General features: G+C 44.1%; 1 protein-coding gene across 1 annotated transcript in view; it reads right to left on the bottom strand.

Annotated features, from left to right (window-relative positions):
- Positions 1-8,836: 8,836 nt before the first annotated feature.
- LOC102828621 (M-phase inducer phosphatase 3-like) overlaps positions 8,837-14,004 on the bottom strand; it is a 12,537-nt gene continuing 7,369 nt past the window's right edge. Inside the window, exon 4 of the mRNA XM_006859986.1 lies at positions 8,837-8,896. Coding sequence (XP_006860048.1) covers positions 8,837-8,896 — 60 coding nt within the window. The remainder of the gene's footprint in view (positions 8,897-14,004) is intronic.

Here is a 14,004-nt window from a genome sequence, read left to right as displayed (position 1 = left end):
TGTTCCCCAAAAGAAGTCTTAACCTCTATACCAATGAATGTGATGGCAAAGTCATCAGTTAAGTTAAAGAGGCTACATAAGAATAAAATGGGTCATAATCCCTTCCGGTGTGACACTGTAGGATCAGCACTGGACTGCGAACCACAAGGTTGGCAGTTCAAACCCACCAGCTGTTCCTCAGAAACCCTATACAGGGTTGATATGAGTCGGAATCGGCTCGATGACACTTAACAACAATCCCTTCTGAATGGTGTTTTATAAAGGAAGAATAGTCATGAACAGTGGGTCACACAAGAGGAGATGGGATGTAAGGAAGCATCTGAAACCCAGAAGAAGCTGGTAGAGAGAAGATAGGCTTTTCCCCTAGAATGGACAGAAAAAGGAAGACCCTACTAACACTCTGCATTTCGACTTCTAGCCAATAAGACAATACATTTCTGCTCTTTACAGCTACAACTTTGGAGGTTTTATGTAATAGCTGTCCTAGGAAACTATTATATATGCAAGTACACCCACAAAATACCCATATAATCTTTTCAATAAGATGAGGAGATAAGTTGGTCCTGAAGAAGCTGAGCAAATTAGCAATGTACCCCAAGTAATACAGCTAAGAATAGAAAAAACAAAATCCATGGCTCAGAAAATCTTTGATATGACATGGTGGCCATAGTGGGGTGGGGCAGATGTGAGGAGGGAGCTCTCAATTCAAAAGCTAAGCATTTGAACCCATTGGGTGGATTGGGTCCTTGACACTAAACTGGAGCTCTTCAGAAAGAGCTGGCCGCTAACCCGCCTCCAGGAAGCCAAGGCTCTTGTTAGGATGGGTGCCGTTCCACCCCTCCACCCCCATGTGCTAGGAAGTAGCCCCCTCCACCCTAGGACCCTGGAGGGGACCACTGTGTCCTTTGCATTTTTCAAACCTCTGTGTCTGCAGAGCAGGTTGACACCTTTATATAAGGAGGCACAGAGGTGGACATTTTAGAACTGCTTTCTAATCTGCAAAGCTTTTTCCTTTCTGTCTGTTTCTCTTTCTTTCCCCTCTTTTTAAAAAGAATGCAAGGTCTCTATTATACCCTATTGTGTACTGGCAGCCTGGCTGTTTTGTTTTTTTTACTCTCCCTGTCTCATTAAGATGGATGGGGTTGCTGCCTTATTAATAATTGGAAAAGTTCCTCTTTGTTCCCCTTTTCCTCTCCTCCCTAATGATGCCCTGCTCCAGTGGTTCCATAAAGAGCCTTCCAACCCCTTGGGCTAACCAGAACACCTTCCCTATGCTTGAGGCACTGCCTGCCAAGCAGGTCCATTTGCCAAACCAGAACATCCGGTGCCAGGAGTAGAGTCTTCCAACTGTTCTCACCTCCAAAGCCGTTGAACTGCAGGAGGAAGGGCTGGAAGTGGCCACAGAGATGGTATCATCCAACCAGAAAGAAACCGTTGGATTTACCCAAGATCAGTCATAAATTGGAGTCAAGAAATCCAAATCTGTCCTATATCTTCCACGGTCCCTCTCAGCACTGTTTCCTCCTTTACTTCCTGGATTGTCTTTCACTTTTTTCCTGGGAACTAATTATATAATTCATTACAAACATGAATTAGTGGTCATGTGGGGTGGGGGAAGGATTCATTCGTTCATCAATTCACTTAATGCATACATTTTGAGAATCTACAGTGTGCTTACTGATAGGTTGTAGGTTCAATTCTGCTCAGAGGTGTCCTAAGAGAAAGGCTTGCTGATCTACTCCTAAAAGATCAGCCATTGGAAACCCTGTGGAGCACAGTTCTATTCTGACACACATGGGGTCGCCATGAGTCCGAATCAACAAAAACTGTTTGTTTGTTTTTTAACCACATGCCAAGCAAGGTTTTAGGCAATGGGAACACAGCAGTAAGCAAGGCAGGCAAGTTGCCTACTCTCATGAGATTTACTTTCTAATAGAAAGTAAGACTAGAAAAGACAACACATAAACCAAAAAGAAGATATCAGAAAATGGAAAGTGCTATGAAAACAACGATCCAGCAGAGAGATTATATCTGGAGTACTCCGATCAAGGAAGAAATGACATTTGGCTTCAGACCTGAATGGCAGGTACAGGACTGTTCTATGCCCTCAGAAAAGCCTGTAAGGACTGGAACTACCACAGATGCAATCATTAGGGAGCAAGTAGGCACTGGAGTGCTAACTGCAAAGTCGGTGATTCAAACCACTCCTTGGAAAGCCTATAGAGTGTCACTAGAAGTCAAAACAAGCACTGAGTGATGTGGGACTAACACTTACCTGGACTTGGCTGTAGGCTTCAGGGAGGAGGAGGAAGCTAATATGAGTTACTTCAGGGCTAGCCAAAGAAGCGGTTGCTGGGTTGCAGGTGGGTGGAACAGCCGGAGCTAGGGCAAGAGGCAGAAAGAACATGGCCTATTCATGAGACAGTGAAAATCCAACTGACTGTTTGTCCTATGTCATCCTTCCTGATGTATCTGGGTTCTTTAACACCGGCACCTCTCCTCACCTCTAATCCTGTCTTCCTCATTCCAGAAAAACTGGACGTAACCTGAGGATGCAGGAGAACATTTCCCTAAGGAAGGACCCTCATGAGTCTGGCCTCTAGATTATGACCTTTCTTAATCAGCTCCCCGCACCCCTCATCTGTCTGTCCTGCAGCCAAAGAGTCCAGGTTAACAGAAAGAGGAGCTTAGATAAGAACATGCAGGTAAGGGAGGACTTCATAAGAGAGGTGGAGGCCCCACCAGCTAACCAGAAGTTTGCAAAAGCTTTTGGATGTATAAATTACATTCCGTTCACAAGTTTAGACTTCACCAGGCCTGCCCTCGCTCTCAAACCCTCCTGCTGAGAAAACTAGCGTCTATCCTCAGAAATACTTCACAGAGTTTCTCCATGGACACATAGGCTCCTCCACCTTCCCGAAAAAGGAATGAGAAGAAAAGATAGCGATGGCATTTACTTTTTATAATGCTATTTGATTTTTGTTAAGCACCACCCCCGACTTTTTGTTCCTTAAGTTTAGAACCTTACAGCTTATTGACAGAGCCAATTAAGACTAAGATCTTTCTGCTCATAGGGATGCCTCAGTTTGAGGGATCCCAGCCCCAGGTCCCCCTCCCCCCCCCACTGTCATGTCAAGAAGATTAATGCCCTTTCTTCAACCTGTGAATGGAAGGCTGGGCTGTCACTGACCTTCCAAAGGGAAGCTGTTCATATTGCATGGGCGTGGGAGAGCTTGGTTGAATTTACACACACACACACACACACACACACACACGCATCATGTACACACAACACACTGGCGTGGATGTATTCTCCCAGGATCTACCAGGGGAGACTTTTATGTTCCACCCAGTTTTGGAGCAGTATCAAAATTTATCCTAGCTCCCAAATGAAGGGATTATATTGATCCTCCAGTATATCTGGGAACTACAGTTTCCATCTAAAAGGGGCCTCATCTGGGAAGATTAGCTAATCAATAGCCATTCAGTTCTGGGGATTTAATCTCTCAGCCTGATTGAGTTAACCCTACAAATTTAGTAGACCTCCACAGTTGCTTTTTTGGGTTATAGCCCTCTAATTTACTGATAAAAAAAAAAAGAAGCTAATAAGGAACAAATTCAGCTTGCATTTAGTTCTACCATGCCCTCAGCATTATGCCAAGAATGGAGATTTTGTTGCTAAGGGCCATGGAGTTGTTTCTGACTTGCAGCAACCCTGTATAAGATTTCCAAAGAGTAGCTGTTGGGTTTGAACCGAGGACCTTACGGTTAGCAGTACAGTGCTTATTCTGCAATGCCACACCAGGACTCCTAGGAATGGAGATAGTGAAATGAATAAGACAGTTCTTCCTGTGGTTAACCACCTGAACCGATGCTCGGAGTCTGCCCTAGCTCCCATCTGCTACGCTCTTCTGCCTCAAGGTCTGATTGGCTTTTCTTCCACCAATCTCACTCGCTGCTGGCATAGGACTTCACAGTGGCCTTTCCCCTTCATAGCTCCACAGTGACAATATGGAAGCTGGAAGCCGCCGCTAAGTCTGCACTCAGCCCTTCACCAATTCCTGCCCATCCCCCAGCCTCTCTCCATGTGATTCTTAGTACTATATACATATAGTTCTTAGCATTTGTCCTCATCTTATAATGGCAATAATCATAGTAGCTGTCTTATAACCAGTTGCTGCTGAGTTGATTCTGATTTATGGTGACCCCATATATGCTCCATAGAGGTACCAATGACTGGTTTGGGGAAAGTAGATCACGAGGTCTTTCTTCCCAAGTACCTCTGAGTAAACTCCAACCTCCAAACTTACAGTAAGCAGCTGAGGGCATTATCCTTTTTTACACTACCCAGGGACTCCATCTATCTTCTAATACTTTAAAAAAGATAATGCATTTAAAAGCTTACCAATCACCTCCCAAATGTTAACTGTAATAGTTCTTTTTTACTGGAGTCTAGAACCACCGGACAACATCTACAGTAGAGTAACTGAGGTGTATTCATCTTTAGTTCCCCAGTCCCAACCCCAGCTTAAATCTTTGTATACAGGTGACCCTTATTAAATGTGTGTTTAAAATAATCCATACCTCAGTCCTGGGTGTCAATATCTCAGAAGCTGGTAACAGCAGGATTTGCTGATCTAAGGTATCCGTTTATAGTGATTTGTTAGGACTGAGTACTACTTAATGTGAATGTGTAAACTTTCGCAGACACAATATTTGTATAGTGTTGTTAGTAGGTACCATCAAGTTGGTTCCGACTCATAGCGACATTTTACATAACAGGAAGAACCACTGCCTGCCCTACGCCAATATCACAATTGTTATTAAACTTGAGCCCATTGCTACTGCCACTGTGCCAATCCATGTATCTTATTGGGTGTCTTCCTTTTTTTTCATGGCCCCTCCACTTTACCAAGCATAATATCCTTTTCCGGGGACTGGTCCCTCCTGATAATATGTCTGAAGTATGAGAGATCAAGCCTAATCATCCTGACTTCTGAGCAGCATTCTGACATAGTCCATTGTACTTTTAATATTCTTCTCCTACACCATAACTGAAATGCATATTTGCATGCTAATGACCTTCTTATCTTTAAACCAAAGAATGCTTGTTGTTGGTGTTCATTGTTAAGTGCTGTCAAGTCGATTCCAACTCATAGCAACTGTATAGAGTTTCCAATGAGCAGCTGGTGGGTTTGAACCACCAACCTTGCAGTTCAAACTGATCTTGTGGTCCAGTACATTATCCAGCAGAGCCACACCAATGCTTAATGGTGGCTATTTAAGGCATTGGAGTCCTGGGGTGGCACTGTGGGTTAATGTGCTAGACTGTAAAGTTAGTTTGAACGGCAAGATCGGTGGTTCAAGCTCATCAACCGCTCCTTGGAAACCTTATACAGGGTCGTATATGTTGGAACCGACATGGCAGCACTTAACAAAAATTTAAGTCATTGGGGGTGGGGAGTAATTATTGTGGGAAAAATACCTTCCACATTGGTGAAAGTACCCAAAGAAGTAAGCTAGCCTTGAGTTTAAAAAGGTTTGGATCATTGGCACTCACCAAATGGTACCTCTGCATCACTGACAAAGTTTAATTGCCTCAGTCTCTGCCTCCAGAAGATCTGAGTCGTTCTGGCCAATCTCTTTCCTCTATAACAACTATCCATCATTTAGTCATATAGCCTGGCGATGGTTCCTCAATGCCAGGTTCTATGATCTGGACTCCCACATCCATGTGTGAGCCACTGGGTGGTCACAGCCAGAAGTGCCTATTGAGGTTGGACAGGAAGTGAGGGTACTAACTGGGAAAGAGACTGGCTGGCTGGAAGACTCCAAGGAGTGAGTGAGAGTCTCTTCTAGCTTTGTCTTCCCAAAGCACATCTCTGAGCATGCCAAACACAGCTATCCACAAGTCTTGAGTGGATCCTATCAACTGTATTAATCTAACTTCAGGGCCCTCTGCAACTTGGCTCAAATTATCCTCCCCCTACTTTACTCCCACTCACTCCTTCTCCATGGCCAAACCAAAGCCCTGGCCTTTCCCAGAACAAACAAGGCTTTCCGACTTCCAACCTCTAGCTTCATGTTTCTGTTTCTTGAAATGCTGATCTTGTCAAGTCCACTATTTGATATTCTCCCACCTAATCCGTCCAGGTACAACTCAATTGCCACTGCAAGAAGTTTTTCCTGGCCACATCAGCAGGATTCCTTCTCTGGTTGTATATGACAGTTTGTACTTTGCTATACAGGCTTTTTGCTCCTGTAAAGATTTCCAGCCTCAGAAACCCTGTACAGATTCGCTATGAGTTGGAACCGACTCCACGGCACATAACAACAACAACAACGATATAGTCTGCAGAGTCCTGGTGTGGCACTATAGGATAAGTGCTGATCTGCTAACCACAAGGTTGGTGGTTCCAATCCACCAGCCACTCCTCAAAAACCCTATATAGGGTCACTAAGCAACCAGAGTGCTCCTTGGAGACCAAGATGGCCATACTTCGTCTCTCATACTTTGGACATATTTTCAGGAGCGAACAGTCTCTAGAGAAGGATATCATGTTTGGTAAGATGGAGGATCAGAGAAAAAGAGGAAGATCCCCAACGAGATGGATTGGCCAAGTGGCAGCATCGATGGACTCAAGTGTGGCAGCAGTAGTGAGGTTGGCCCAGGATCAGACAGTGTTTCATTCTGCTGTGCATAAGGTTGCTATGAGTCAGTGCCGACTCAATGGCACCTAACAACAACAACAACAACAAGCATTGGAATTGACTCAACAGCTCTTAACAACAACAACCTATAGTCCTACAGTGTGGTGCAAATGTTTTAACATGCTCAACTCTTAACAGACTGGTTGGCAGTTTGAATGCACCCAGGAACACCTTGGAAGAAAGGCCTGGTGATCTACTTCAGAAAAATCACCCATTGAAAACCCTCTGACACACAGTCTGCTCTGACACACAAGAGGTCACCATGAGTTACTGTCAACTCAATGGCAAGTGGGATATAGCCCTGTTCTTTTTCTTCATTGCTATATGCGTGTGTTGGTTTTACCTCCCCTGCTAGAATGTAGGTTCTCAAAGGGTAGGGACCTATTCTTGTATTTTTCCTCCACAAACTTTACAATATCATTAATGGTTGAGTGTCTGAAAGGAAGAAGGGGAAGATAGAATGAAGGGATGAAAAAGAGAATGAAGAGTAAGCAAAAGGCCCATTGCCTGGAGTTGCACCAGCTTTTCAGGAAGCAACCAGAGGTCTGGCTCATTAAAGATGGGATAGTTGCAGGCCCGTTTCTGAATGGTTCCCTTCTACCCTTTTCCCCCTCCCCCAGGCCTCTCTTCAGTGGTATTTCTCACACAGACTCATTGAGGAAAAGCTATGCAAAGGCAGAGCCGGGGTGGCCCTTCTCCGTGAAATCCTCTTCTTCAAGGGCCACTGCCCCCACAGGAAACCAGTGAGGGACAGACTAACCTGCTGGGGCCCCTTTATCCTGCAGCCCTGACACCCCGGAAGCTAACTGTGACCACACACAGCTGGACACACACACAATCCCCTCAACCACCAAGTCACTGTTGTCACTGGCAGTGACAAATTTTCCATGCTGCATAGACACACAAAAGCCCCAGCCTCAAGCCAACACCAAGCAACAAGAAAAGCCACATTCAACAATGAAGCTTCAGTTGACCAGAACCCCACTTGCTGCAATCCCCATTTCAGCTAGCCTCTTTTTTGTGTGTGAGGGTTTTTTGTTGTTGTTGTTTTGCTTTTTTACCACCTAGACCTCAGTACCCTGTCTATAGGAAAAAAAGAGAAATAATCCAAGAAAACAAACTGACTCTAGAAATGTGGTCAAGAGGAGTTCCAGAAAACAATGGGAGTGGGGTGTTTTAACACATAGAGTTTCAGTGACAATTTTAGCAAAGAGAGTAACTCTACTCCCAGTCAGCAAATGCAGCCTTTGTCTTGTCTAGGTTGGTTTGAAAGTCAGAGGTTGCCTGGATTTGTTGACTGATTGACCCAATTCACAAACTCCCCACCAAAGCACTCCGGATCATCAAAGTTTTCTATTGACTTTTATCATCTTCCTAGACACTGAAAAACATGTGGACAGGGTCATTTCCAAAGTCACCCCACCTGCCATCACTTGGCTGCAAAAAGTTTTCCTCTACTGCAGTAGACAGCCATGGAGGTCAGGGGAGGCATATTTAAATATCTTTCCCATCACTTACTCTTTTGGTGAACTAGGCATGTTACTGAACCTCTGAGCCTCAGCCCCCTCATCTGTAAAGTGGGAATGATGATACCATGTCTTAATCAGGGTATTATGAGAATTAATAAAGATAATGTATATGAAAATGTCTATTGAAATCTCTAGAGTCCCTGAGTAATCCCAACAGTTAGCAGCTAACCAAAGATTGGCAGTTTGAGCCCACCCAGAGGCACCTTGATAAAAAGGTCTGGCCATCTACTTCTGAAAAACTAGTCATTGAAAGCATGGAGGGCAGCTCTACTCTAACACACATCTGGTCACCATGAGATAAATTCAACTCAACAGCAACAGAGTAGTTCAAACTCTAGCACACAGTGGGAGCTAAAGACATTGATTTTCTTTCCTTCTTTCCTCAATTCAAACCACTGTTACCCACCCCAGGTCCCTGGCAATTACTCCTGGAGATATCTCTTCAAGGTTTCATGAGAAAGAAGCCCTCCAGGGCTCAGGTGGTCATTCTAACTTCAAAGAGGAGCTGTCTGGGACCGCTAGACTCAGAGAAAACTCCTGGACATTGCTGTCTGGGGCTGAGGTGTACCCAGCAAGTTACTTTGCCCTGCTCAGCTTCATACACCCAACACTTTTGCTGAGAACAGCTGCTGAGCAATGACTTTGGAAGAATGAACCTGTGAGAAGGAGGAGACAGTCAGCTCATAAAGTGCTTACCCACACCCCCAAATGCCCATCCTCTTGGATGGTCTTCTTTTGCCCTGGGCACCATGCCAACTCCATCAAGTGCCTGGAATATCTGAATTAATTCTTAAACTAACCCTATGATGTAAAGACTCTCACCACCTCCTGCAGAAAAGGAAACTGAGATTGAAAAAACAGCTTTTTCATGGCCACACTTCTAGCAAGGACCAAGGAACCAACATTGAGACCTGCAGAGTCTGACACCTGAGTGAGACATACACCCCTGTGCCTAGGGTGTGCTGAGTCACACACTATGGCTGCAGGCCAGGGGAGCAGCCCCTAGACACCCACATATTCTTTCCAACTCTCACAGTGAACCTACAAAGATGGGAGTCCCTGAGCAGTGTAGTTAACGAACTCTCTGCTGCTAATCCAGAGGTGCCCCAATAGAAAGACCTGGTGAAATACCAGTCACTGAAAACCCTCTAGAACAGTTCTACTTTGACATGCATGAGGCTTGCTACCAGTCACTTTAACAGAAATGGTAGCTGGTTTTGCAGAAGTAAAGCTGTTAAGTCATAACGCTTACAAAAGGCAAAGCTGGGAGTCCCTTGTCTCTACTGCACTGGAGGTCAATGTCAGACCCATTTAGGAAGACCAACCTGCCACTTGCAAGATGTTTTTTGAGAGTCAATGAAACCTCATCTGTTCATATGCTCCTCCATGATCCCCAAAGTACTAACTGAAATTCCACCCAAGGTTTGCTGTCTAAGGGTCTTTTTCAAGAGCCTGCCAAGTATCTACATTAATGAGTTATGTTATCTGGGACAGGCAATACATGAGCTAACAAACAGATTAGTGGACCTGCCTTTATCTGGACAAAACTGTCTGTTGTTAGAGAACAGAGCCCAAGAGGATTATGACAGAGGATGGGGACACTTTGATTTGAGGGAAGGGAGTGTTGGATAGTCATTGGTTGTCAGTAGGACTGGGGTGAGGCCTGAAGGATGGAGGTGAGAAAGCCCAAAGAGAAGGGGCTGTTGCTGTTGTTAGCTACTGTAGAGTCAGCCCCCAACACATGACAACACCATACACAATAGAACAAAACATTACCTGGTCCTGTGTTACCTACATGATTGAAGGGGGATCAGAGTGTTAGGATTCATAGGATTTTCACTGACTGATTTTTAGACATAGATCACTAGGTCTTTCTTCTTATTCTGTCTTAGTCCAGACATTTCACTAAAACCTGTTCAGCATCATTGTTGTTGTTGAGTGTCATTGAGTCAGTTCAGACTCATAGCAACCCTATATAGAGTTTCCAAATAGTGGCTGGTGAGTTTGAATCACCGACCTGTGGTTCCAACTGATTTTGCGGTCTAGTGCATTTTCTACAACACTACACCAGGACACTGTTGGTGTTGTTAAGTGCCATTGAGTCTGTTAGAACTGATCCATATTGACCCTGTATAGGGTTTCCAAGGGATGACTGGTGAACTTGAACCACCGGCCTTTCAGTTCAAAACCACTTTACAGTCCAGCACATTAGCCCACAGTGCCACACCAGGACTCTTGTTGTTGTTGTTGTGAAGTGCCGTTGAGTCAGTTCCAACCCATAGTAACCCTGTATAGGGTTTCCAAGGACCAGCTGGTGAGCTTGAACCACCAACCTTTCAATTCAAATGGCTTTGCAGTCTGGCGCATTAACCCACAGCGCCACACCAGGACAAATTGCCACTGATAGGCGTATATGAAGTACTGTTATGGATTGAATTGAGTCCCTAAAAAATATTTCTTATAAATCCTAACCCTTATATATGTGGCAGAGATCTGGTGTGGCACTGTAGGATAAGTACTGGATAGCTAACCTCAAAGTTACCTGTTCAAACCCACCTTCCATTCCTTGGAAACCCTATACAGTGTTGCTAAGAGACAGAACTAACTTGACGGCACTTAACAACAACAACAATCATGTGGGAGGAACCCTGGTGTGAACTCTCAAGCTGCCCCATGGGAGAAAGATGTGGCAGTCAGCTTCCATAAAGATTTCAGCCTTGGAAACCCTATGTGTTAGTTCTACTCTGCCCTACAGGGTGGCAGTGAGTCGAACTCGACACAACCACTAAGCATTTGTTTGTTTGTTTTTACATAAGCCCATTTGGGAATAGAACTTTCTTTGTTATATTAATGAAATCACCTAAGTGAAGGATGTATCTTAAGCTAGTAACCTTTGAGATATAAAAAGAGAAGATTAGGCACTGAAGCAAGGAAGCACAAAGGGAGAAAGATTAATGTCAAGTGAAAATCACATAAGAACTAAGAGCAGCTGAAGGAGACAAAGATTCTCCCAATAGCTGACAGAAGAAGAGTCTCTTCATATAGCTGATGCCCTAAATTTGGACTTCTAGCCTTCTCAACTATGAGAAAATCAATTTCTGTTTGTTTAAGTCATCCACTTGTGATAGTTCTGTTATAGCACCACTAGAAAGCTAAGACAGGTGCATTGCCCAGAGATTAAATCATATCTCCCACATTGTTGTTAAATGCCATCAAGTTGGTCCTAACTCACAGCAACCCTGTATAGGGTTTCTGAGAAGTGGCTGGTGAGTATGAACTGCCGACTTCGTGGATCAAACCCACCTTGAGATCCAATGTTAATTCTACAGTGCCACATCAAGACCCCACATAGAAGGCAAGAATTGTGCTGCGGAATCACCATTGTTCTCAGGAGAAGGGGTGCCAAATGTGTGGCTAGGGCATGACGGAGTGGCAAACCCAGCTTTGGATGAGTGCCCCCTTTTCCACTAGTAGGGTCTTTAGTTCCCCAATTCCAGCTGTGCCACTTACTGTCTACCTCACAGGCTGGACACTAGCTACCTCCCGTTTGCCAAGAATGTAGGACATACAGAGTGTATTATGCAATGCCTACTAAACAATTGGCACTCAAAAAACAGGAGCTACTTCTATCAGTATCAGTTATTTAGTGATTTTATTTGCATTACTTCTTTTATTCATTCTCTTCTTGAGTCACAAAAAGCCTCCCAGACTCCAGCTCAGCCCTCTGGAACTATTCCCTCTGTATGAACAAAGCAAACTCCTCTGCAGAAACTTCGTCCCCTGGAACTAATACCATGTCCTTACACACTAAAGGCTCTTACAGGGTGAATAAAGATATTGGCCCTGGAGAGAGGCCCAGAGCCTACAGCAGGATTGCTGCCTCTGACGGTGTTATCCTCCTGGATGGGGATGACTTGGGAATTCTGAGCTGGCCAGGATAGATGACCCCAGTCTGCAAAAAGTCTCCCCTATACTCACGAGGGAACTTCTTCTATTCATGAGTACTCATTTCTGCCTCCACTGTATCTGCCTGGTTTGTTCCAATGAGACCAAATGGTGATGACTGCCCACACCCTGCATCTTGTCTTATCTATGACTACCAGTAGCAGTTACCACCAACTCATTAACTCAACTTGGACTCATGTAAGTGCATGAGTTTCAGAATAGAATTGTGCTCCATGAGGTTTTCAGCGGTTGATTTTTCAGAAGTAGACCACTAGGACTTTCTCCCAAGGCACTTTTGGGTGATTCAAATTGTCAACCTTTCAGCTGGTAATCAAGTGCATTAACTATTTACATTGCTTATGGACTCGTATCTATGTTTAGGAACCTAGTCACTATTTATTGTTTGTTTGATGCCCAGAGATGGTAAGAGAAATGGCTTTCAAGAAAATGTGAACATGATAAATAAGATCTTCAACTGCCCCTCACAAAATTTATTTCGTCTTTAAGTATGGCGTGTCTTGGACAAGGAAGATTTTTGGTTGGAAAGATCTTCATTACTACAATAGTGAAGCCTTCATTCCATGTCCTCATCTAAATCTAGCTTGAACCTCTGGCAGTTAACTGTCAATGAACTATTGCAGCTATTTTTGAATTATCTTGAGAAAAACTTTTCTTTAATGTGATATGAATGATATATTCTGAAGATTTCCACATTCCGTAGGTCACCTGTCTTTGGAATGGGCACAAATATGGAACTCTTTCAATCAGTTGGCCAGGTACTTGTCTTCCAAATTTCTTGGCATAGATGAGTGAGTGCCTCCAGTGTTGCATCAGTTTGTTAAATGATTTCAACTTGTATTTCAATTCCCAGAAGCTGGTTCTTTGCCAATGCCTTCAGTCTACCTTGGATTTCTTCGTTCAGTACCACAGGTTTGTAATCATATGTTACCTCCTGAAATGGTTGACCATCAACCATTTCTTTTTTGGTATTGTGACTCTATTCCTTCCATTGTCTCTCTTTTTTTTTTTTTTTTTTTAATGTTTTACTGTGAAATATGTGATAGTTCACATGGGAGAACATTAGTTTTACAATCATCCTGTCGTATATTGTTTCATTGCCATGGTTACAGTCCCCTCCATGCATCATCAACAAACCAAAGGGCATACCTTGCAAGCCTGTCCCCCAGTTGTCAGCACACAGCCCCTCTCCCTCTCTGGGTCTAAAGTCCTCAGCTGCTCCATCTCTCCACACCAACGTCTCTGCCTCCATCTCTGGGTAGGGTCTCTGCTTATCTGGATACGGTCTCGCTCTCCACTCTTCCAACTTGATGGTCCCAGGGACCTCCGCTCCTAGACTGCAAAGTCAATCACTCCCCGCCTTTTGCTACAAAACATCTACCTTTACATTTCCAACCCTCACTGTCAGTCCTGATGACAATTATTCACTATTGTATCACAAGAGACCTATACACATTTCCTTTCATCAGCCCCTCCCAGACAGATTGGATACTACTCATTGGAGATTCTGCCTTCCTCCATGCTCTCTGGATCTAGGTTCCCTCTTGAAAGCTTGTAAGCCAGTCACTTCTTGCCTTTGTGGCCCCCCATTTTGGGTAGTCAATGTCCAAGTTGCCCATCCCTGTCTACCTTGTGTATGGAGGGGTCTCATGAAGTGTCTGTTCATGTCCTGTGCCCGTTTTTTAATTGGGTTATTTGTCTTTTTCTTGTTTTGTACTTTCCTATATATTTTAGAAATAAGTCCCTTGTCTGATGTGTCATTGCAAAAGACTTTTTCCCATTCTGTGGGTTCCCTTTTTAC

The sequence above is a fragment of the Chrysochloris asiatica genome, unplaced genomic scaffold, assembly GCF_000296735.1.
Source record: "Chrysochloris asiatica unplaced genomic scaffold, ChrAsi1.0 scaffold00035, whole genome shotgun sequence".
In the NCBI taxonomy this organism is placed as follows: Eukaryota; Metazoa; Chordata; class Mammalia; order Afrosoricida; family Chrysochloridae; genus Chrysochloris; species Chrysochloris asiatica.
This window is presented reverse-complemented; position numbering and strand designations above follow the sequence as displayed.